This window comes from Oryctolagus cuniculus, chromosome X (assembly GCF_051225735.1).
Source record: "Oryctolagus cuniculus isolate XC-2025 breed Fujian yellow rabbit chromosome X, ASM5122573v1, whole genome shotgun sequence".
NCBI classification, from domain to species: domain Eukaryota; kingdom Metazoa; phylum Chordata; class Mammalia; order Lagomorpha; family Leporidae; genus Oryctolagus; species Oryctolagus cuniculus.
In genome coordinates this window covers 12,037,593-12,062,577 of record NC_142888.1, presented here as the reverse complement: position 1 = coordinate 12,062,577, position 24,985 = coordinate 12,037,593, and the positions used below count along the sequence as shown (strand labels likewise).

The 24,985-nt window shown below is 38.2% G+C and overlaps 2 protein-coding genes across 5 annotated transcripts in view; one reads left to right on the top strand and one right to left on the bottom strand.

The window, feature by feature from the left end:
* Positions 1-24,985, top strand: part of LOC149119556 (uncharacterized) — a 101,514-nt gene that overhangs the window by 15,715 nt on the left and 60,814 nt on the right. For 3 of the 4 annotated variants that reach the window (XM_089324943.1, XM_089324944.1, XM_089324946.1), the window contains exon 2: positions 14,890-14,944. In XM_089324943.1, the coding sequence (XP_089181069.1) occupies positions 14,890-14,944 (55 nt within the window). Of the gene's footprint in view, positions 1-14,889; positions 14,945-18,867; positions 19,305-24,985 lie in introns of those variants that run through there. The other variant, XM_089324942.1, reaches the window with a different exon arrangement.
* On the bottom strand, positions 11,848-14,070 carry LOC100347182 (melanoma-associated antigen B18). The gene is made up of 2 exons (XM_051827661.3): positions 13,013-14,070; positions 11,848-12,865 (listed from the first exon to the last, which is right to left on the bottom strand). The coding sequence occupies exon 1, from the start codon at positions 14,012-14,014 to the stop codon at positions 13,025-13,027; it is 990 nt and encodes a 329-aa protein (XP_051683621.3). The 5' UTR covers positions 14,015-14,070; the 3' UTR covers positions 11,848-12,865; positions 13,013-13,024.

Below are 24,985 nucleotides of genomic sequence, written 5' to 3'. Positions count from 1 at the left end.
CCTTTACTTTATCTTCTAAGTCCAATATTCTTTCTTCTGCTTCACCAATTCTTTTGTTAAGGCTCTCCACTGCATTTTTTATTTGTTCTATTTAATTCTGTGTTTCATTTTGATTTCTTTTTAAAATATCAATTTCATGTTATATTGGATTCTTCATTTCATTTTGATTTCTCTTTAAGATCTCAATTTCATGGGAGAAATTTTCTTTCATGTCCTGTATGGATTTCAGGAGTTCATGCATTTGCTTTTGATTACTTCTATGCAATATTTTTTAAAAGATTTATTTTACTTGAAAGTCAAAGTTACACAGAGAGAGAATGAGAGGTAGAGAGGTAGAGAGAGAGAGAGAGAAAGAGGTCTTCATCTGCTGGTTCACTCACCAGTTGGCTGCAAAATCCAGAGCTTCAGTGATCTGAAGCCAGGAGCCAGGAGCTTCCTCCAGGTCTCCCACATGGGTGCAGGGGCCCAAGGACTTGGGCCATCTTCTACTGCTTTCCCAGGCCATAGTAGAGAGCTGAATTGGAAGTGAAGCAGACGGGATATGAACCGGTGCCCATATGGGATGCCGGCACTGCAGGTGGTGGCTTTTACTCAACACACCACAGGGCCAGCCCCACTTGGAATTTCATTTCTTGCATTTCTTCTATCCCATCATCTTCACAATCTGGTATTGCAGTGTTGTGTTCTTTTGGGATGACATGTTGTCTTCCTTATTCTTGTTTCTTTGATGGGAGTGTCTGTTCAGCATTTTTTGGCATTTGTGGAGATACTCATTTGTTTTTTTTTTTGTTTTTTTTGTTTTTTTTTTTTTTTTTTTGCTGCAATGGCTTTTATCATCATTGTACTGTGACTCTGTAGATATGTGGGATGTCTGATTTCAGGAATTCTCTAGAGGCTTGCAGTTCTGTTCTGTTCTCCAAGGTTAAGGGTGTGCAAAGGTGACACGCCAGATTTGGCATGGTAAATTTTCTCTCTCTCTCTCTCTCTTTTTTTTTTTTTTTGCTGCAATGGCTTTTATCATCATTGTACTGTGACTCTGTAGATATGTGGGATGTCTGATTTCAGGAATTCTCTAGAGGCTTGCAGTTCTGTTCTGTTCTCCAAGGTTAAGGGTGTGCAAAGGTGACACGCCAGATTTGGCATGGTAAATTTTCTCTCTCTCTCTCTCTCTTTTTTTTTTCAGAAGGGAGGTATATTCTGCCAAGCTGAGCTCCTCTCCTCAGTGGAGATCAGTGCCTGTGTGCTAGACCCAGTGGGTATAATACTTGTCTGCTCTATCCCAAGGACCACACAAACGATCTGTGCAGTCCTCAGTGTAAGTTCAGATTCCCCAGAAACGTCTTTCATCAAGTAACCAGGAACTCCTGAGCCTATGGAGTCTTCCACTGAGACCATGAATCCTCCCACACATCCTCAGTTTTTTTTTTTCCACAGTCGTGGTACAGAAACCTCACACAATCACAAACTCCTAGCCTCCTGTTAGTTCTCCCCACCAGAGTCAGAAGTCTCCACTTGGCTGGTTGCCAGGTGCAGACACAAGCTGGTGCAGCTGTTACATATGTCTAAAATGGTGCCCGCTCTATCGGCTTGTTACAGGATGCCATTGTAAATGACTGGGGAGAGAGAATCACGTCTGTGTCGTCCTTTTGTTTTCTCCTCTAGTTTGGCTGGTACGCTATTCCCCATGGGGCTCCTAGCCAGGTTCCCTCTAGGCTCTTCCTGCAGCTTTTTTGTCAGTGGCTTGGTCTGCTCTGGTGTGTTTATCACCTCACTTTCCAGCTCTGTTGCATAGCTCTAGGCTGCTGGAATGCCGCACCCTCCATGTAGGTCCACTGTGTCCCTCTAATTTCTGTAGAGTTCCTTCTCCTGTTTTCTCCCTAACTCTTCTCTGAGACTATAGTCTCTCCACTTTGTTTAGACTATCTTCTCCTGGGCTAGAGCAGAAGCTCCCTCCCTACTCCTACATCTTCATGTGAGTAATACATTGATTTTTGAATGTTGACCTATCCCTGTATACCACAGATAAATCCTAATTTGTCCAATTGAATGATCTTGCTGATGTGTTGTTGGATTCGATTGTTGGTATTTTTGGAGGAATTTTGCATCTATGTTCATCAGGTAAATTGGTCCATCGTTCTCTTTCTCTGTTGCATCTTTTTCTGGTTTAGGAATTATTGTGTTACAGGCTTCATAGAAGGTGTATGGGATGATTCCCTCCCTTTCAGTTGTTTTGAGTAGCTGGAGTTGACTCTTCTTTAACGGTCTGATAGAATTAAGCAGTGATACCATCCAGTCCTGGGCTTCTCTTTGTCGGTAGTGTCTTTATCACTGATTCAGTCTGTCTTGGTTATTGCTCTGGTTAGGTTTTCTAAGTCTTCCTGGCTCAATTTTGGTAGGTTGTATGTCTATCCATTTCTTCTAGGCTTCCTGATTTGTTAGTGTACACCTTTTTGTAGTCATTCATGATGATTTTTTTTTTTTTTGCTGTGGTAACTATTTTTACATTTCCTTTTGCATCTCTGATTTTATTGATTTTGGTCTTCTCCACTTCTTTCTTTCTTTCTTTGGTCATTTGGGCTAATGATGTATCAATGTTTATTTTTTCCAAAAACCAGCTCCTCATTTCATTGATGTTTATTTTTTATTGTTGTTTCAATTTTGTTTATTCTCTAATTTTCATTATTTCTTTCAGCCTACTAATTTTGGGTTTGGTTTGTTGTTTTTCTAGGTCCTTGAGATGCCTTTCGAATTTCTGGCTGTGGGCACCAGTTGCAGTAAACTTCCTCCTTAACACTGCTTTTGCTGTATCCTATACGTTTTGATATGTTGTATTATCATCTTCATTCATTTCCAGAATTTTTTTGATTTCTCCTATGACCCACTATTCATTTAGGAGTCTCCACATACTTGCGTTCTAGAGATTCTTGAGTTGTTGATTTCCAGCTTAATTCAAATTGTGGTCAGGGAAGTTGCATGATATGATTTTGATTTTTTTTTTAATTTACTGAGACTTGCTTTATGGCCTAGAATGTGGTCTGTCCTGGAGAAAGTTTCATGCACTGTTGACAAGGATGTGTATTCTGCAACTTAGGATGAAAAGTTCTGTAGATATCAGTTAGGTCCATTTGGTCTATAGTGTTGATTAACTCTGTTTTTTCCTTACTGGTTTTCTGTCTGGTTGATTGCTGAAAGTAGGGTATTGAATCTCCCATTATTATTGTATTAGAGTCTCTGTTCCTTTAGATCCATTAACATTTCTTTTCAACGGCCAGGTTCCCTGTAATTGAGTGCTTGTACATTTATTATAGTCATATCTTCCTGTTGAATTGATCCCTTAATCAACACACAGTGCCTTTATTTGTTTCTTTCAGCAATTTATGTTTAACGTCTATTTTTTCTGATATTCGGATGGCTATAGCAGTTTTTTGGGGGGAGTTTCCATTAGCATGGAGTATCTTCCTCCATCCTTTCATTTTCAGTCTGCAGATATGTTTGCTGGATAGATGTGTTTCTTGTAGGCAGCAAATACATGGTTCTTTTTTTAAAAAGAACATCTCCTCCCTCTCTTATTCCCACTCTTATTTATTACTGGGACAACTTTTTAAAAATGATTTATTTATTTAGTTGAAATTAGAGTTAAACAGAGAGAGAAGTAGAGGCAGAGAGAAAGAGGACTTCCATCTGCTGGTACACTCCCCTGTTGGCTGCAACGACCAGAACTGTGCTAATCCAAAGCCAGGAGGGTGTGGGTGTTGGGGCCCAAGGACTTGGGTTGTCTTCTGCAGCTTTTCCAGGCCATAGCAGAGAGCTGGATTGGAAATGGAGCATCTGGGACTCTAACCAGCACCAATATGGGTGGGATGCCAGCACTGCAGGCTGAGGCTTTACCTGCTACACCACAGTGGCCACCTTTAAACATTTATTTATTTATTTATTTGAAAGTCAGAATTAGAGAAGGAGAGGGAGATAAAGAGACAAGTTCTTGTTTTTTAATCCATTCAGCAAGTCTGTATCTTTTAACTGGAGAGTTGAGGCCATTTACTTTTAAGGTGAAAATTGGCAAGTTATGACTTGGCCCTGCCATTTTTCCAAATGTATTCCCATTGTTTACTTTGGGTTTCCTTTGTACTTTTGCTGGGAGTTATTCTGCCTTCACCTTCTTTCATAATGATAACTGTGTTTTAAGTATCTTTTGTAAGGCTGGATGAATGGTGCCATATTCTTTCAGTATCTGTTTGTTATAGACGTTCTCTCCTCCCTTTAGAGAAAGGTATCTCCTTCTTTGATGGCCCCTTCTTCCCACTGGAATCTTACAGAGATCCTTAATGTAGGTCATTTTTTGCCACAATGTCTTGCCTTTCCATACCTGAAATGCTTTCATGGGCTTTTTAGCCAAATCTGAATGTCTCAAGGGCTGACTGCGAGGCCAGACTGCTTTTTAGGGTGTTGGTCATTCTATTTTTCTGCTGTGTGGCCTGCTTCCCATGCTGGATCATTCTCTCCCTTTTAATTCTATCTATTGTTGTTAGCAGAGAGTTTATCTTATTTATGTGATCCCTTTGACACTTATTCCTATCTATATGATCAGTTACACACTTAAAATGATCACTTTAGCTAGTGTGATGGCATTAGTACCACCCAGATTAATGGGATTTGGAGTTCCATGGCAAGATTTTATTTTACCTTAAGGGTAAGTCTGTGGGAACATGGGCTGAGATGTACATCTCCTCTCTCTCTAATTCCCCCTCTTATGTATTACTGGGATCACTTTTTTAAAGAGATTTATTTATTTATTTGATATTAGAGTTTTACAGAGAGAAGTAGAGGCAGAGATAAAGAGGTGTTCCATCCACTGGTACACTCCTCAGATGGCTGCAATGGCCAAAGCTGTGCCAATCCAAAGCCAGGAGCCAGGAGCCTCCTCTGGGTATCCCATGCAGGCGCAGAGGCCCAAAGACTTGGGCCATCTTCTACTGCTTTCCCAGGCCATACCAGAGAGCTACATAGGGAATGGAGCAGCTGGTTCTCGAACCAGCAACCATATGAAGTATCACCAGTGCAGGCAGTGGCATAACCCCCTATGCTACAGCACTGGCCCCACAGGGATCAATTTTCAATTGGATTTAAACACCTATGAATAATTCTGTGTTGAGAGTTCAACCACTGGTATTAATTAGAAAAAGAAAATAGTAAAAAAAATTAATAAAATCTGTTCCTCAATAGTCAGGAGAAGGGCTGATCAAGTGATTGCTTCTCAAAGCGTCAATTTCACTTCTACAGGTTTCCTTTTAGGTACTCAGTTAGTTGTCACAGATCGGGGAGAACATATGAAATTTGTCCCTTAGGGATGGCTTATTTCACTAATTATGATGTTTTTCAGAGTCCTCCATTGTGTTGCAGGTGACCAGATTTCATTTTTTTTTACCACTGTGTAGTATTCCATAGAGTACATATCCCGTAATTTCTTTATTCTTCTGTTGATGGGCATTAGGTTGATTCCATGTCTTAGCTATTGTGAATTGAGCTGCAATAACATGGAGGTGCAGATATCTCTTTTATTTGCCAATTTCATTTCCCTTGGGTAAATTTTGAGGAGTGGGATGGCTGGGTCATATGGCAGGACTATATTTAGATTTCTGAGGTATCTCCAAACTGTCTTGCCTAATGGCTTTACCAGTTTACATCCCCACCAACGGTGGATTAGTGTGCCTTTTTCCTCCGCACCCTCTCCAGCATTTGTTGTTTGTTGATTTCTGTATGAAAACCATTATAACTGGGGTGAGATGAAACCTCATTGTGGTTTTGATTTACATTTCCCTGATGGCTAGTGATCCTGAACATTTTTTCATGAGTCTGTTGACCATTTAGATTTCCACTTTTAAAAATGTCTATTTAAGTCATTTACCCTTCTCTTAACTGCTTGTTTTGTTGTGAACTTTCTTGATCTCTTTGTAGATTCTGGTTATTAATCATTTATCATTTGTGTAGTTGAAAATAATTTCTACCATTCTGTCGGTTGCCTCTTCACTTTCCTGACTGTTTTTTCTTCCATACAGAAACTTCTTAATTTGATGTAATCCCAGTTGTTACACTTGGCTTTGGCTACATGTACCTCTGGGGTCTTTACAGGAAGTCTTTATTAGTGCCAATATCTTTCCAGGTTTTCTCCTATGTTCTCTAATAATTTGATGATGTTGGGTCATCAGTTTAGATCGTTAATCCATGTTGGGTGGATTTTTGTGTAAGGTGTAAGGTAGGGGTCTTGCTACACATTTCTGTATATGGAAATCCAGGTTTCCCAGCACCATTTGTTGAATATACTGTTCTTATTCCTGGGAATGGTTTTAGCTCTTGATCAAATATAATTTGGTTATAGATGTTTGGATTGATTGCTGGTGTTCCTAGTCTGTTCTATAGTTCTATCCATCTATTTTTCTACCAGCACCAGGCTGCAAGGATCACAGTTGCCCTGTAGTATGTCTTGAGATCTGGTATTGTGATGCCTCCAGCTTTGATTTGTTGTATAATATTGCTTTAGATATTCGAGGTATCCTGTGCCTCCATATGAATTTCAGCTTCATTTTTTCTATATCTGAGAAGAACATCTTGGTATTTTGATTGGTATCACAAGAAATCTGTAAATTGCATTCGGAAGAATGGACATTTTGATGATGTTGATTCTTCAAATCATGAATTTGGGAGATTTTCCCCTTTTTTGTACCTTCTTCTATTACTTTAATGTTTTGTAATTCTCATTGTAGAGATCTTTGACATCCTTGGTTACATTTATTTCTAGGTATTGATTTTTTTGTAGCTATTTTGAATGGGGTTGATCTTACGAGTTTTTTTTAGCTGTGGCATTGTCTGTGTATACAAAGGCTGATGATTTTTGTGAATTGACTTCAAATCCTGCTACTTTAGCAAGCTCTTCTATGAGTTCCAATAGTCTCCTAGTGGTTTTATTGTTGTCCCCTATTTAAAGAGTCATGCTGTCTGAAAATAGGGATATTTTGACTTCCTCCTTCCAAATTTGTGTCCCGTTCATTTCTTGGTCTTGCCTAATGGCTCTGGCTAAAACTTCGAGAACTATATTGAATAGCAATGGTGAGAGTGGGCATCCCTGTCTGGTACCAGTTCTTAGTGGGAATGTTTCCAACTTTTCCCCATTCAATAGGATGCTGGTCATGTGTTTTTCATAAATTGCTTTGATTGTGTTGAGGAATATTCCTTCTATACTCAATTTGCTTAGAGTTTTCATCATGAAAGGGTGGTGTTTTTTATCAAATGCTTTCTCTGCATCTATTGAGATAATCATATGGTTTTTCTTCTGCAGTTTGTGTGATGTATCACATTGATTGATTTGCAAATGTTCAACCATCCCTGGGATGCCAAGGATAAATCCCACTTGGTCTGGGTGGATGATCTTTCTGATGTGTTATTGGATTCAATTGCCCAGAATTTTGTTGAGGATTTTTGCGTCTATGTTCATCAGGGAAATTGGTCTGTAATTCTCTTTCAATGCTGCATCTTTTTCCGGCTTAGGAATTAAGGTGATGCTGGCTTCATAGAAAGAATTTGGGAGGATTCCCTCTTCTTCAATTGTTCTGAATAGTTTGAGAAGAATTGGAGTTAGTTCTTCTTTAAATGTCTGGTAGAATTCAGCAGTGAATCCATCTGGTCCTGGGCTTTTCTTTGTTGGGAGGGCCTTTATTACTGTTTCAATTTCTGTCTCAGTTATGGGTCTGTTTAGGTTTTCGATGTCTTCCTGGTTCAATTTAGGTAGGTTGCATGTGTCCAGGAATCTATCCATTTCTGATAGGTTTCCCTGTTTGCTGGCATACAGGTCCTTGTAGTAATTTCTGATGATTCTTTTTATTTCTTTGGTGTCTGTTGTTACGTTTCCTTTTTCATCTCTGATTTTATTGATTTGGGTCTTTTCTCTTCTTTTTTTAGTTAGTTGGGCCAATGGGGTGTCAATTTTGTTTATTTTTTCAAAAAACCAGCTCCTCGTTTGGCTGATTTTTTGTAATTTTTTTTGGATTCAATCCTGTTGATTTCTTCTCTGATTTTAATTATTTCTCTTCTACTAGATTTGGGTCTGGTTTGCTGCAGATTTTCTAGATCCTTGAGATGCATTGAAAGCTCATTTATTTGGTGCCTTTCCAATTTCTTGATGTAGGCATCTATTGATATAAACTTTCTCTTAACACTGCTTTTGCTGCGTCCCATAAGTTTTGGTATGTTGTGCTGTTATCCTCATTTACTTCCAGAAAGTTTTTGATTTCTCTTTTGATTTCTTGAATGACCCATTGTTCATTCAGGAGCATGTTGTTCAATCTCCATGTGTTTGCGTATGCTCTAGGGATTCCTGAGTTGCTAATTTCCAACTTCATTCCTTTATGGTCTGAGAAGCTGCATGGTATGATTCTAATTCTTTTGAATTTGCTGAGACTTGCTTTATGGCCTAGTATGTGGTCAATCCTAGAGAAGGTTTCATGTACTGCTGTGAAGAATGTAAATGCTTTATGTGTAGGATGAAAAGTTCTGTAGATGTCTGTTAGATCCATTTGGGCTATAGTGTCATTTAAATCTACTGTCTCCAGAATGACAGTATTTAAAATAATTATTAGAAAGTGGAATTAAAAGACAAGTTTATTTTGGTGCAGGGGCCGGTATTATAATGTAGCAGGTTAAGAAACTGCCTGCAATGCCAGCACCCCATATGAGCGCCAGTCCTACTCCTGGCTGCTCCACTTCTGATCCAGCTCCATGCTAATATTCCTGGGAAAGCAGTGGAGGATGTCCAAATTCTTGAACCTCTGCCACCCATGAGGGAGATACAGAAGGAGTTCCACGCTCCTGACTTTGGCCTGGCCTCCCCTGGCTGTTGAAGCCATTTGGAGAGTGAACCAGAGGATGGAAAATAACTGTCTCTCCTCTGTGACTTTGTTTGCTTTTCAAGAAATAAATCTTTTTTTTTTTTTTAATTTGGTACAAAAGATATTTGAAATCCGTTTTTCTCATAATATGAATTTTCCATAAACTTTTTCAAGACCCTACTTTAAAAAAATACTTATTTATTCAAAAGGTGGAGTTAGAGAGGGAGAGACATAGAGATAACGTGTATCCACTGGTTCACTCCCCAAATGTCCACAATGGCCATGTCTGAGTGAGGCAAAATTCAGGAGTTTGGAACTCCATCAGGGTCTCCCATTTAGGGGACAAGGATCCACGCACTTGGATATCTTGAAGACCCTGCTTTTTTTTTTAATTTGTTCATTTGAGAGGCAGAGTTACAGAGGGAGAGGTAGAGCAAGAGGTCTTCCAACCACTGGTTTACTCCACAAATGGCCCCAATGGCCAGAGCTGGGGCAATCCAAGCCTGGATCCAGGAGCTTCTTCCTGGCCTCCCACGTGGATGCAGGGGCCTAAGCACTTGGGCCATATTCCAGTGCTTTCCCAGACCATAGGTAGAGAGCTGGATCAGAAGAGGAGCAGCTTGGACTTGAACCGGCACCTGTATGGGATGCCAGTGCCACAGGTAGAGGTTCAGCCCACTATGCCACAGCACCAGTTCCTTGAAGACCCTTTTGATGTATGGATTTTAAAAAGTATTTTTTCATCAAAATAACCTTATCTTTTATTTGCATTTTCTTACGAACTTTTTGAAGTCCCTTCCTGTGTTGACCCCTTCTAAGGCAGTAACCCTAACGACTTAACCACTTCTAATAGATTCTACCTCTTAAAGATTCCACATTGCACACTAAGGATTAAATTTCAAACACATGAACCATTGGAGGACAAACCGACCAAACCATGGCAGGGGAAGATTGTAATATCTCTGTGTTCTTAGTTTACAATAAGAATGTATGAGTATGTGCTATTCCCTTTGTAATTAAAGTATTTAAGTATATCACAGAAATAGTAGCTGTGTGTTAATGAGATAAAGTAAATGCCACCTGATACAGTAGGCAAATATGCAATAAAATTAATTTCTCATACATATAAACACTGATTTGGGTAGGCAGGGATCTCTACTGACAGTGATTCAGGGATCCCAGCTGCTTCCAGTGTGTAGCTCGGCATGTCACAATGGACTCTCTGTGGCTCATATTCTAGTGGCAAGGACAATCACACGATCCTTCATACCTGCAGGTGGACTGGGCAGTGTGGACTTGCTATGAGCCTAGAAAGGACAGCAAGACACTGTGGATAAAAATTTCTAGTATCTCCCATAGACTGTTACATTATGGATATTCGAAAAAAGAGCAACTTTTAGAGTTTGTTGTGAAAACTACTCTTCTCATTTATTTGGGTTTCGAAGGAACCAAACCTGTCTTGAAATTCTGAAACATTTTGCCATCCTCCTCCATGATAGGTGCTTACAAATAGAGCATCAGATTGACTTTTCAAAAAAGACCTTGTAAAATCTCAGCAGGGAGGGTTCATTGGGTCTCAGTGGGTTGAGAATGTGTTCCTTTCTGTTTTTGCATGAACATAATCTTAAGACTTCTGCAAACCTCAATGTGACTGAACATGCAGGATACTTTTATACATGCCATTAGGTACAATAAGCTTTCCTTGGGGAGTAGAACACAGATAAAAGTCTTGACTGTCTTAGGTAAGGTCACCATCAGAGTATTCATTCAGGGGCTGGCCTTAAATAACATACTTCTTTACAATCCTAATGAAAATATTTGGGCTGTTTACACAGCCCTTTATTGGATTTCAGTTATATCTACCCCCCCCCAAAAAAAACTAGTATATTCCATTGCAAAATCAGAAATCAGACTTCAATTTCATATCAAAGTGCCAGTTTGAGTCCCATTCGCTCTGCTTGCAATTCTGTATCCCTGTGGATGTGCCTGAGAAGACAGTGGAGGATAACCTAAGTGATCCTAAGTGCTTGGGCCCCTGCTACTAGTGTGGGAGACCCATATGGAGTTCCTGGTTCCTGACCTCAGCCTGGTCCAGCCCTGGCTGTTGCGGCCATTTTTGGATGGAAGAGCACTCCATTCTTTCCTTCTCCCTCCTTCCCTCCCTCCATCTCTCATTCTCTCCCTCTGTCTCTCTGCCTTTCAAATAAATGAAATCTTAAAAAAGAAATAGTTATCTCTTCATATGTGGGGTAGTGATTCTAAGACTCCCTGTGGATACCAAAATCCATAGGTGCCCAAGTGCCTTATATAAAATGGTATAATACTTATGTATAACCTGTGCACCTTCTCCTATGTGCTTTAAATCACACCTATGTTTCTTATACTGCTTTGTAAATAGCTTCATTGTATTTTTATGTAATGATAATGAACAGTGTCTGCATGTGTTCAGTACAGATGTGTTTTCCCAAACAGCTTCAACCTGTTAATGTAATCATTGATATGAAATCCATTGATAAGGAGGACTAACTGTATATCCCACTGAGGGACCCATAGTTTTTCAAAATCTCAAAAAGCCTTTCTTCTTGGAATTTTCACCTTATTTTTTCAGACAAACATTTTCTCCCTCACTTTGTACAACTGATGCCCATCTTATCTCCATACCCACTCTTTTTTACTTGTCCTTTAGGTTATATGTGATATTTCAGTCTTCCTGAGAAGATCACTGCCCCTTGACTGTAAAATTCTAAGCAGGGAATGGACACTTTTTACCCTAATTTGATTTACAACAAACTGACTTTTAAAGAGCAGTTTTTCAGTTAATATGTGGGGAAGGAATGAGCCAGTGAGCATGAATTCTTTTTTTTTAACTTTTATTTAATGAATATAGATTTCCAAAGTACAGCTTATGGATTACATTGGCTCCCTCCAATAACTTCCCTCCCACCCACAACCCTCCCCTTTCCTGCTCTCTCTCCCCTTCCACTCTTATCAAGATTCATTTTCAATTTTCTTTCTATACAGAAGATCAGCTTAGTATACATTAAGTAAAGATTTCAACAGTTTGCACCTACATAGAAACACAAAGTGAAAAATACTGTTTGAGTACTCGTTATAGCATTAAATCTCAATGTACAGCACATTAAGGACAGAGATCCTACATGAGGAGTAAGTGCACAGTGACTCCTGTTGTTGACTTTACAAATTGACACTCCTGTTTATGGCATCAGTAATCTCCCTATGCTCCAGTCATGAGTTTCCAAGGCTATGGAAGCCTTTTGAGTTCACCCACTCTTATCTTATTTAGACAAGGTCATAGCCAAAGTGGAAGTTCTCTCCTCCCTTCAGAGAAAGGTACCTCCTTCTTTGAAGACCTGTTCTTTCCACTGGGATCTCACTCACAGAGATCTTTCATTTAGGTCCTTTTTTTTTGCCAGAATGTCTTGGCTTTCCATGCCTGAAATACTCCAGTGAGCATGAATTCTATTTCATAAAGATTTTATTTTTATTAAAAATTTGTAGTAAGCTAAGTAAATCTATGCAAATAGCTTTTATTATGTAGAACACCATAAAATGGATAAGGAAATCAAGAACTGAACATTTTTTACTTTTTTCCATTCTGTTTCTTCTCCAAAATTTTGCTGAAAAACCTTTCACATTTTGAAGGAAATACCTATTTCACTATTATGTTTCCTTGTTCTGGTTCACTAAATACAAAATAAAGTTTGCCAATTTGTTTTACAAACACCAAGACATCTACTGTTAATCCTTTTAGACAGCAATAAATGTGTAACATATATAATTAATAAATACAGATTCTGAAGTTACTGAAACCTTCTATTGTTAGAAATAATATCAGAAAAGAGAGAAAGCTAAAATTCAGAGATACCCTCCATACCCAGCCTGACCATCTACTACTTAAAATGTTGATGCCTCCTTCTTCCACAAAGAAAACACCTGTCCTCAGACTTCAACATTTGAAATATAGCCTAGAAAAAAAAGAAAGGTAAAGCTCCAAGTTAGCAGTATTCCACAGGAACACCAAGGTTATACACACTACTTCCTTCAGCCCCACCATGGCCCTCTACCATTAGAACATTCACTGAACTTTTTTTACTGAAAACTGAAGAACAAACCTTAGATTTCACTTAGTTGCTGAACATGGCAGAAGTACGAGCCAAGGCTGCAACTCTGGCTTTTGCTCTCTCTTCCTCTTCCCGCAAAGCCTCTTCATACCACAATGGAAAATCACTAGGGACAGCATCATGGATCTTGGCCAAAAACTCCAAGACTTTCATCTTGGTGGTTTCAGCATGGGCTCTCGGACCCCACAGGAATTCATAACGTGGAGGATCACTATTGGGCACCTGCTGACACTCTAGGTACTTTAGCTGTACTAGATCTTCATTGATGATCTTCCTAGGTTCCCCATAGATGAAGTGCCTTCTGTCAGCATACACACCCATCATATTCAACACTTCCCATATCTCCTCTTCAAGAGCACAGTTGCCTTTCATGAAGATCACACTCAGGACAATCATCAGGAGGCCAGTCTTGGGCATGCTCTCTTCACTCATCATTCCATCAGAGGTGAGGTTTAGCTTGCTAACAAGGGTATAGCAATGCATTATGGGATCTACTTCCTTTAAATCAACACCAAAGGTCAGCTCCAAGTGCTCAGAGGTTCTTTTGAGGATCTCATCAAAGTGGCCCTTGTACTTTTTGATAACATACTTTAGCATATCTGCCTTTGTAATTGGCTCTTTCTTTTGATACTTCTGCAGCAGGAACTGCACCAACAAAACCACTTTCTTGTTTAAAGGATCTTTGCGGATGCCCTCGGTACCTTGTGAGAAATTTAGGCTTTCCACGGTTGGACTTCTGACACCTTCATCAGGAGTAGCGCCTGAAAAAGCTGCAGTAGTGTTGGAGGTGTATGGGGCTCTCTGAGGTGACTGAGGAGGGCTCTCTGTCTCAGCAACAGACATGTTCTGGAGCATACCCTCAAAGAGAGAATACACAGAGTCAGCCTCTTCTGCTGCTGCAGTGGCTTGAGCACCCTCCAGACTCTGGTTCTCACTACGGGCCAGGCGGCGTTTCTCACGGGCACGGAGCTTGCTCTTCTGACCTCGAGGCATGATGAGTTTGGCCTTTTATGGCAGGAAGTAGTGCCAACAGTTTAGTTGATGAAGAGGTTACTGTAGAAGATAGATGATGCAATATTGTTAACAGGAATAAGAGATAATGTGTATGGCCTTGATAGGGATATTCTACCTTGGCCCTAAGAGTGGCTACTTCTGCTTGTTCCCTTGAAGATACTGTTTTTAGGAACCCACAAGGCAGGAGCAGAAAGGAATTCTGTTCTCTGAGAACTTGTCATGTCAGTTCTAGCTCAAGATAAAAACTTTATCCCTGACCAGTGCTTTGACTCCTCGCTCTGTTGACTTTACGTGGCCCTGTTCAGATTACAACTTTGCATTTCATATATTTGCAAGAGGAATGCTAGGATTAACTGTTGGGGGCTGTCCCAGGTTGACATTGTGGCAGGTTGGGGAAGAATAGTGTGAATATCTGTGCTGCCACTTCTGTTCTTGATAGTCCCCGTGGATATTCACCATGATACTGTGGGTACCAGAACTCTTCCCTCTGGTAACTCTCAGCTCGAGGCCTCATTCTATCCCCACTCTGGTGAGGCAGAGGAAGTCAGAGTTACCTGATTCCAAGCCCAACAGCAAAGTCAGGGTTTTATGATTCCCCCTACATTTGGAAGGTTCTCAGACAACTCAGTGTTTTCATCAGTTCTTCCCCATCCCTGAACTGAGTCAGCTAGCATCAGACCAAAGGCCTCATTTCTATCAGAGTCGCAAGTAGGAAATAAGGTGGCACCTGAGCCAGGCACACATGCCTAGAACCTCCCAAGATTGACAGGAGGGGTATGATTTTGTGGGGCCCCTCTTCTAGTGTGGATGGTACCCTCAGTACTCACACAGTATCTTACCTTGACTCCTTGTAGATGGTGAGATGGTGAACAACTTCCTCTCTGCCGACTGGAGACCAACACCTACCAGGTAAGGCACTAAATCTGTAAATAATTTAAGGAAAATAGACATCTGTACAATATTCTGTTTCCCATGAGCAAACATACTTTATTTTGGAAACCTTTTTCTTAAGTCTATCAGTAATTTTTTTATATTTGTTTCAATAAAAATTCTGTGTATTTTTGTTAACTCATTTTAAATACATTTGGATGTTTCTAATATTTTAAATGGTATATTTTATATTACATGTGTTAATTATTTGGTGTGACTAGATTACTTATTTTGCAATAATGATCTTCCCAACTATTTGAGGTTCTTTGTATATGTGAGTATTTTATGATGTCAGCACTTTTGTAATTTTTCATTAGGGGATCATGTTACTTTTTCATTTTTAATAACTTTTTATTTGGGTCCTGTTGTGTATGGCTATATACTGGCTATGCAATCTAGTCCATGTCTGACCAGCAGAATTGATACCACTCCACTTTTTCGTGCTCTGGACTTTATTGGCAATGCTTCTAACATTTCACACTTGTATATGTTGACTGCCAATTTCCTGATGTGGAAATTCCATTATAATGCAAGTTTCCCAAATGTTATTACCATGAACTACTATTGAAATTTTGACCAGAGTTTTGTTTTTTCTTTATTCCTGCATATGTTCACATACTTTATCTTTTAATTGATTGAATTCCAATTTTGTTCCTTGACCACAGCCTATTTCCCTATTTCTTCATTTCAATTATGACTTTATTAGGTATACTGGTATGCTGTAAATTAATTTAGAATATCCCTGAGTGAGCTTGGCTCAAGTGTTCTTTTCTTGGGATATCCTCATCTAGTTTTTCTATCAAGGAAAGAGAAGTCATTAACATGGTTGAGTTTTGTCCCATCTTTCTGAATGGGTTGTAAGAATTTACTTAATAATAAAAAAGAAATCTCACTGAAAATGTATTTATAAGTTGCCATAGATCTGCATTTTAAAAGTATTGAATAAAAATGGCATTTGCCAAGAAAAATAACTTATTTAATAAACCAATTATTTTTTCCTTCACCATTTGGTTTAACAGGCCTCCAAATCTGGCTAGCTCTGAAAAATTTTGTGGGTGACTAGGGCTGAACTACAGTTTCAGTTTGTAGTGTCTGACTAAAATTTTCTATTTCTTGCTGGAATTATGTAGTATTTCATATGTTTAAAACTCTAATTTACTTGGGTTTTCAAATTTAAAAGCACTATATATACATATCTACACTATCTATATGTAATAAAATCATTTTGTCATAGAAATTCTCAGTCTTTGAAACTGTGGGTAGCGGAATTGAATAATAACTCAGTGGCAGGTGTTTGGCCATGAGTTTAAGATGCCTACATCCCACACTGGAAAACATGGGTACTCCTGATTCTAGCTTCTTGCTAATGTGGACCCTAGAAGGCAATGGTGATGGTTCAAATAATTGGCCTTCTGACACCCACTTGGGAGACCTGGATTAAATTCCCAGCTCTCAGATTTGGCTGTCCCAGCACTGGCCTTTTTATGCCATTGTGGGCATTGGAGGAGTGAACTAGTGAATGGGTACATTCTCCATTCCCAGACCCCCCCCCAAATAAATAAATAATCTTTTTATATGAAAGGCAGAGTGAGAGAGAGGGAAACACGCAGAGGGAAAGAAACCTTCCACCCACTGGTTTATTCCCCATTGGCTATAGCTGTCAGGGCTGGGCCAGGTCGAAGCCAGGAGCTCAGACCTCCCTTTGGGTCTCCCACATGAGTGAGCCATCATCAGCTGCATCCCAAGTGCATTAGCAGGGAGCGGTATAGGTTCGGGACTTGAACCTACACTCTGATAAGGGATGCTGTCTTGAGCCACTGTGCTACAACACTGAACCCAATAAATAAAAATTTTAAGAATAATAACCTGATGAATGTACCTGGTGATAAGAATCATAATATTCAATAGTTATAGGATGAAGTGATGCTGTATCCTTCAATTAGGAGATGTACAGCATGTATTGTCCCCTTTGTAGTGATATTGCAATCACTCAGGATCATCACACTCTTTTATTAAGCCATTACAGGTAGCAGAATTGCAATTCTCTGGTTCTTCCATACTCTAATATTGTTATCTGTAACTTATCTATATTAGAACTTTTTGTTATCCTCCATTTGAATTTTTTTAAATACTGTGATTGATTTTTAAAATATTTACTTATATATTTACGATGGGGGAGAGAAAAAGAGGTAGTGAGAGAGAAAGATCTCATTCTCTAGTTGACTCCTCAGATGCTAGGAGCCAGGAACTCAGTCTGTGTCTCTCACACAAATGGCAGGCACCCAACCACTTGAGCCATCACCTGCTGCCTCCCAGGGTCTGCTTTGTCAGAAACTAGAATTGGGAGCACAACCAGTACTGGAACCCAAGCACTCTGATGTGAGAAACAGTTGTCTTAACTGCTAGGACAAATATCTCCCCTGATTTTTTGAGGTGATCCTTAGAATCACCCCATTTTGCTGCCTAGAGAGGTAAAGGAATGAAAACTTGTCATTGTCTTGTCAGTATCAAAAGACTCTTAGTCCTAAAATTATTTCTTGTAACTTCAAGTAATAAGAAATTCCTGCTTGAAAACTAAACTGAATATTAACTGGTTGACTAATTCATCTTTTAGTGAAGATTATTAATGAGCAATATTAGAATAATCAATATTCAGGTGTTACTCATTGTTACATATTTGTGCCTGTGGATAGTTATGATTTTTAAAAATGGAAAAAAAATTAGTGTGATTTCTTGAAAGCTACCTTTCTTTGAAAGAGGTACAATTTCTATGTTCTTTCTACATAGCTAAGCAGTTAGTATTCCAGTTGGGTTTTTGCATTTATAAAATCTAATGTAGATATACTATGTGCTACTAATGTGGTTATGATATTACCTTGTACACATGTAGACCTAAAAAATAAAATGGGGCGCTTTTCCCTCTGGATTCATAAACTTTTTCAATATAAGGATATTCTAATGGACTTTATATATAAAAACTGTATTCATTAATGTAGTGAATGCAGAAATACCTCACTTGTTTGTAAATATGCTAATATGCTGTCTTGACTTATTGATTTATTGTTTTATTTATTATGTATTATTGATTCATTATTTCTACCTTATTTTACTTTTTACTAAATTAAATATTTATGTTTTTCAATGAATATTTACTTAAGCATGTGACATTGGGACCATGTTTCAGGGTTAATAAATCTAAAAATGTAGAATATTAAATAGCAACAACATTGACCTTTGACTAAGGAATCTTATGTTATAAAGCTAGTTTTATTATCATTTAGTTGTTATAACTAATTTCAAAGCTTCTTATCAACTCTTAACTCTCCTCTGTGCTTGTCCCTCTACCCATCCTGTTCCTCACTGAGTAATGTAATTTCTTCCCAAGCAGAAGTCATCTGACAACAGCTTAGCCTTTCAGTAGTTGAAAACTAACTCACTTTTATTCTGATTCTGATGCAGTCCAACTTGGACTAATTAGAAGCCTTTAAGCCTGCTATCTCCAGTACCATCTCAGCAGTTTCAGTTGCCGTGCTGCCAATGAATGACTGAAGTTCTGATGGCTCTCTCATCCATATGCTTCAGTCTCTTGAATACTGAGATTTCTTTCAGTCCTCCCTTATCTTTAATATTGAGCTCAAGGTGAATGCCTCATTTGTCTCCTCTTAGCCCTAGCCCTGGTAAATCTTAAAAGTTTAATACTAATCCTGGTTTCACACTTTATAGAGCATTGGTACTTAATTATACTTTGATTTGTTTTAAATTTTAGGCATAAGTTCTCTGTCTACCTCTGTGATCTTGAACAATAAAGTTACCTTATATAACTCTCTATTAGATAAAATAGAAATGTAGGGAGGAAAATAATGATATTCTTTTATTAAAGATTTATTTTATTTATTTGAAAGGGAGAGCCAGAGAGAGACAGAGAAAGATCTTCCATCTGCTGGTCACTCCCCGGATGGGCACAACAATGCTGGACCAATGCTGGACCAGGCTGAAGCCAGTAATCTGGAACTACATCTGGGTCTCGCATGGTGTGGGGTGGGGGCCCAAGTACTTGGTCCATTTTCCTCTGCTTTCTCAGGTGCATTAGCAGGGAGGTGAAAAAAGAAGTGGAGCAGGTAGGACTTGAACTGGCACTCCCCTATGGGATGCTGGCATTTTAGGTTGTGTGCTGGTGGCACATCCACTGTGCTACAACATTGACCTCAAGGATACTCTTTTTACTGACTTGATAGGAGGCTTACATAAAAGTATATATGTGGAAACACTTTGTAAACTTTATAAATTACTAATTGCATGTAAATACTTGTTGGAATGAAACAGTGAGAATGTAATAAAAATGGCTATCATAATATTTGTTATGATAATGTATCAGTTTTCTATGTGTGTGTATTTTTATATATACAAAATCTCAAAGTTTGACACAGAGGAGAGAGCCCTGCTTTCTGCTGGCTCACTCCCCAGTGCTCACAAAAATTTGGCTAGGCTAGGCCAAAGCCAGAAGTCAGGAACTCAATCCAGTTCTCATGTGGGTGACAAGAACCAAACCACTGAAGCCATCACCACTGCCTCACAGGGTCTGCATTATTAGCAGGAAACTAGAATCTAGAGCCATAGACAAGTGTCAGACCCACATACTCTTACATGGTACACAGGCATCCTAACTGGCATCCTAACTGCTAAGCCAAATGCTCGACCTGGTCAATAATTCTTTTAAAGATTTATTTATTTTATTTATTTGAAAGATTTCCTTTTCATTGGTTCACTACCCAAATGGCCACAACAGTGATGGTTGAACCAGGAACTCCATCCACATCTCCCCCCTGGATGGCAGGAACTCAAGTACTTGAGTCATCATCCACTGCTTCCCAGGCACATTATCAGGGACCTGGATGAGAAGTGGAGCAACCAGACACAAAGCAGCACTACAGTATTGGATGCAGTTGTCCTAAGCAGGCAGCTTAACCTGCTGCACCATAGTGCCCCCACCCCCCCAGTCAGTAATTCTGTGTTGTCATGAGTTTCCCAGTCTCAAGGTGTCTTGTTAGCTGATCAGCATTCTTATCAGGAGGCTATGGGGAAATATCTATTTCAAGGATTTGGGTTAATCACTGAATTCAGGTCTTCATCATTAAAGGGCTGAGGATCCCATTTTCTAGCTGGATGCCAGACAGGTACTACTCTTAGCACCTAAAGTTGAATGCATTCCTTGCAGGTTGGTACTCTGCATTTTCAAACACAGTGATGGAGAATCTCCATGTAGAATCCCCAAGAGTTTGAACCCCTTTCACCAGAAAGAGCTCTGTCCCTTTTATGGTACCACTTAGTTATGTCAGGTCCACCAAAGGACAGTCTCCCTTGTTGAAGTCAGCTGTGCCATGTGATCTAACCTAACCAGGAGAGTGATATCCCATCATTGCTATGGGAGAGGATTATACAGGGGTTTTGGTCATTGGGAGGCAGTCTTATAAGTCTGCCTGTCACACCCCAAGTTAAAAATAAATTACTAGATTCTGGCCATAACAGTGGCAGTTGCATGTACTGCACTAAATTTAGATTGAAAGTTATTAGTCTCTAATGCTATAGACTATACTGATGATGCTAGCATCCATCACACAACTCATTCAATGGTATGTTCACCCATGTGGGCAAAATTCAAGCTTCTAATTTCCCAGCTGAAAGGCTGTATTCAACATTGCATTCCACAGTATCTGTTGTTTCATCATTAACACCCTCACCTTTTATCAACTCAGGGACTACATTCTTTCTGATGATAATTTATTTAAGAAATACATATCCCAAGCACCATGCCAAGAATGATTGTGCAGTATTAATGAGCCAACCTGTATGTCTTCAGTGTACTAAATGGAAATCAATAGTTTATATTTCATTCACTCTTCTTTCCATTATTGTAACTTTAAATGTAAAAACAATAAGTTACTGTTATATTTTCAAAGATGTAATAATTTTCAAGTATTTTCAAAGATGTAACATTATTAATGATACTGATAAAACATATTAATAATGCAGTACAGAGTGATGTATAGAATACTAAAATGGAAGTAAGACCTGGGTTTCAGTGATGCTTCAGCCCCAGCATGCCTCTGCATTTGTCCATAACTTGACTTAACTACACCTGAATTTCAGTTGGACTAGCTTGTTATGAGTATTTATTTTTTGTTAGTAATACCTACTTAAAATAAAAAAAATTGCATTCTATAGGAAATATATAAGTAATAAAAAATAATTTCAAGTGAAATGATATTAATTTACTTGGAAAGGAATAATTTTCCAACTAAAAATAATAACATCACAGAAAGATAATATGGTAAGCTGTGACTAGCTAGTGGCTAAAGTTTCCCTGGGCTGAAAAAAATAAAATTACAGCAACTTAAGGGGAAAAAGAGATACCAACCAACCAGAGACAAGTTTAACTAATTTAGTACTAAGGGCTTTCATATTTTACCTATAAACGAAATACTATCAGAGACCTCTAAGAGAAATTATAGAAAAAATCAAAGGAGTCTTAACAAGCAAAAATAAAATTTTGCTTAATTTAGAAAATACTGTTTGAATATTTGCAAGGATATTTGGAGCATTTAAAATCTGGTGAGGTAAAAGATTTTCTTTTGTCGTTAATTTGTTTTATTTTTACTCTTAGTGGGATATTATAACTAATGCTCTCAGTGTATGTGTACACACTCATGCTCATGGGCAAGTAAAAAGGAATGCGAGGACAAGTTAGAAACTGCCGGATGACCAGATGTATCCTAAGAAAGAGAAAAATTTAAATAGCCTAGTTTCCTAGACTGCTTTGTAGATCTAAGGTGTGACTGAATTATGGAATGAAGGTCTCTGGTATCCTGAACCTATGCTATAAAACCTCTGCCTGTTTTGGGATCATGAGAAAAAGGGAAAAGGGGTAAGGAAGTAGGATATTTTAAAAATTAAAATAACAGTTACTTATTGGGTACCTATGATTTACAAGGAAATAAGTAATATGCGTTATCCTGCTTAGCTTGCGGTGTGGGATTTATCGATTGAATTATACAAAGAAACAGAGGCTTAGAAAGATTGGAAAGCTTTCATTCATTCTTATAGTTTATATTTACTATAACCATTAACTTGATCAAAGTCATGAAAATACCCAAAGCTTAGCCTGAACAAGAGACAGAGAATTATAAGCAGTCTTTTGCTGCTCAGAAATGGGAAGGTTCCTTGACAATGTATAAGCAGCTTCATTTAGTTTCATGTATAGCAATGAGTCCTGCTCAGTATTTTCTATTTTAGTCTTTTCTTTGTCTTTTTTAAATTATAACTTATTTTAATAATAAAAATGATGGTCAAAAATTAATCCCAACTATAAACTTAGCATTGAAGTCACTGAAAGGAAAAATTCATCTGACATTTATTGAAATGATATCATTTGTGATAGAATCTTAATCATTCATTTGATAAAGACCCTTTGGTGATCTAGTTTTGTCTTCCCTATTTTATTTTAGATAAGCTGTTTTATCTGGTAGACAATTTTTTTTAGTCAAATGGGAATCTCAAAGTCAGATAAATGTATTATTATAGTAAGTGAACATGACCTGATTCTACCAACTCAACATCATATAATTCTTTCCATTTTAATGATGTTCTGAATACAAAATAAATAATTCATATTTCAACAGCTATTTGCAGATAACATAATTTAGCCATGTACTGGGCTATGAGCTGAGGATAAAATGATGAACCAAATGTGGGAAGACCCTACCTTCAAGGAGTTTATCAGCTTGTCATCTAATGAGAAAACATATAAGTCCACCAGACACACATGCATACAAACTATAGATTCGTGAAGGTGATGAAAGAAAAGGACATGTCAAAAGAAAAGTGAGATCGTGATTTAAGAAGTTTGAGAGGCTGTCCTGAAAAATTAATATTTGAAGCTAGAAAAAAAAAGGATGAATGTGACTTAGGTAGGAGAGAGTAGTGTGAGTTTTCAGGGATGTTCCTTTAAGGAGCAGCCTGATTGAAGAATAAGCCTAGTATACCCAATGGACTGCAAGAAAACCACTTTGGTGTGAGTGGAAAGGTTACTAAGAAGAATATTGTCTGAGGATGCAGAGTAAAACTACTAAAGATTTTAAATCAGGGGTAGGAAATGATCAAATAGACATTTTGTAAAGACCTTTGTGACTACAGTATAGGAAAAAGATTTAGGGGGAGCAAATAACAACACAGAATGATACAGGAAAAACAATTAGCATGTTCTTGTAGTATTTCACAATGGTGACATTGGTAATGGAGGAATTTGAGTACATTAAAAAGCTGTATTTGAGCAGAATTTGCAGCACTTATACACTGAATTTTATATGGATGGAGTTGGAGGGGATGGTGTGAAAGATGCCTGTTTATATCCTCAGCATATGCAACTGCACTTACAGTTACATTGCCTACTGAAATTGGGAATTCTACAAAGGTACACTTTACTGCAAGTGGGAGGAATAAGAATAAATGTTATTTGAAGGTGTGATTATGAGGTCAGTTTTTTGGGGGGTTGTAATTTGCTTTCTTTTTTAAAGCTTTTATTTATTGAATGCATTTTCCATAGGTACAACTTTAGGAATATAGTGGTTCTTTACCCCATACCTGGCCTCCAACCCCAACTTCTGTCCCACTTCCTCCTCCCTCTCCCATCCCATTCTTCATTATGGTTCATTTTTAGTTTATATACAGAGGACCAACCTATGTTAAATAAAGATTTCAACAGTTTGCACCCACACACACACAACATAAAAAGTACAGTTTAAGAGCAAGTTTTGCAGTTGATTCACATAGTACAACCCATGAAGGACAGAAGTCCTATATGGGGAGTAAGTGCACAGTGACTTCTGTTGTTCATTTAACAGTTAACACTCTTATTTATGACATCAGTGATAAGCCGAGGCTCTTGCAATGAACTGCCAAGTCTATGGAAGCTTTTTGTGTCCACAGATTTCATGAGTATTTGGACAAGGCCATAAGCAAAGTAGAAGTTCTCTTCTCCCTTCAGAAAAAAAGTACATCTTTCATTGATGGCCCATTCTTTCCACTGGAGTCTCACTCACAGATATCCTTTATGTAGGATATTTTTTTGCCACAGAGTCTTTGCTTTCCATACCTGAAATGTTCTCACAGGCCTTTCAGCCAGACGAGGAAGCCTTAAGGGTTGATCATAAGGTCAGAGTATTACTTACATCAGATGTCATTCTAGGAGTCTGCTATGTGGACTGCTTTCCATGTTGGACATTCTCTCCTTTTTAATTCTGTCTATTATTATTACCAGGCACCTGATGTTATTTATATGATCTTTTACACTTAATCCTATCAACATGTTCACTTTAACATTTAATATGGTCACTTTTACAATTAAGATGGCATTTTTACCACTAATTTTAATGGGATTGGAGTCCCATGACTGTACTCTTGGGAGTAATTCCATAGAATTGTATGCAGAACTCTACAGCTTTATAGTTATAAACTACCTCGTTCCTCTCTTATTCCCTCTCTGATTTTTTACTGGGTCTGTTTTCAATTGACTTTATATATATATGATTCACTCTATGTTAAGTAAAGAGGTCAACATATAGTATGAAGAAGAGAAAATAAAAAAATAAAGAAAAACAAAAAAAATAAAGAATAAAAATAAAAACTGTTCCTCTATAGTCAAGTCATTGTTTCTAAAACCGTCAATTTCACTTCTACAGCTTTCCTTTTAGGAGTGCTATAAATACTCACAGATCAGTGAGAACAGAGTATTTGTCCCTTTGGGAATAGGTTATTTCGCTAAGTATAAAGTTTTCCAGATGGGTCCATTTTGTTGTAAATGACAGGATTTCATTTTTTTTTTTTACTGCTGTGTAGTATTCCATAGTGTACCTGTCTCATAATTTCTTTATCCAATACAGTTGATGAGCATTTAGGTTGACTCCATGTCTTAGTTTTTGTGAACTGAGCTGCAGTAAACATGGAGGTGAAGATAGCTGTTTTGTT

Excerpts from the sequence above, each read along its gene's own strand:
- LOC100347182 (XM_051827661.3), bottom strand. The coding sequence starts at position 14,014 with ATGCCTCGAGGTCAGAAGAGCAAGCTCCGTGCCCGTGAGAAACGCCGC.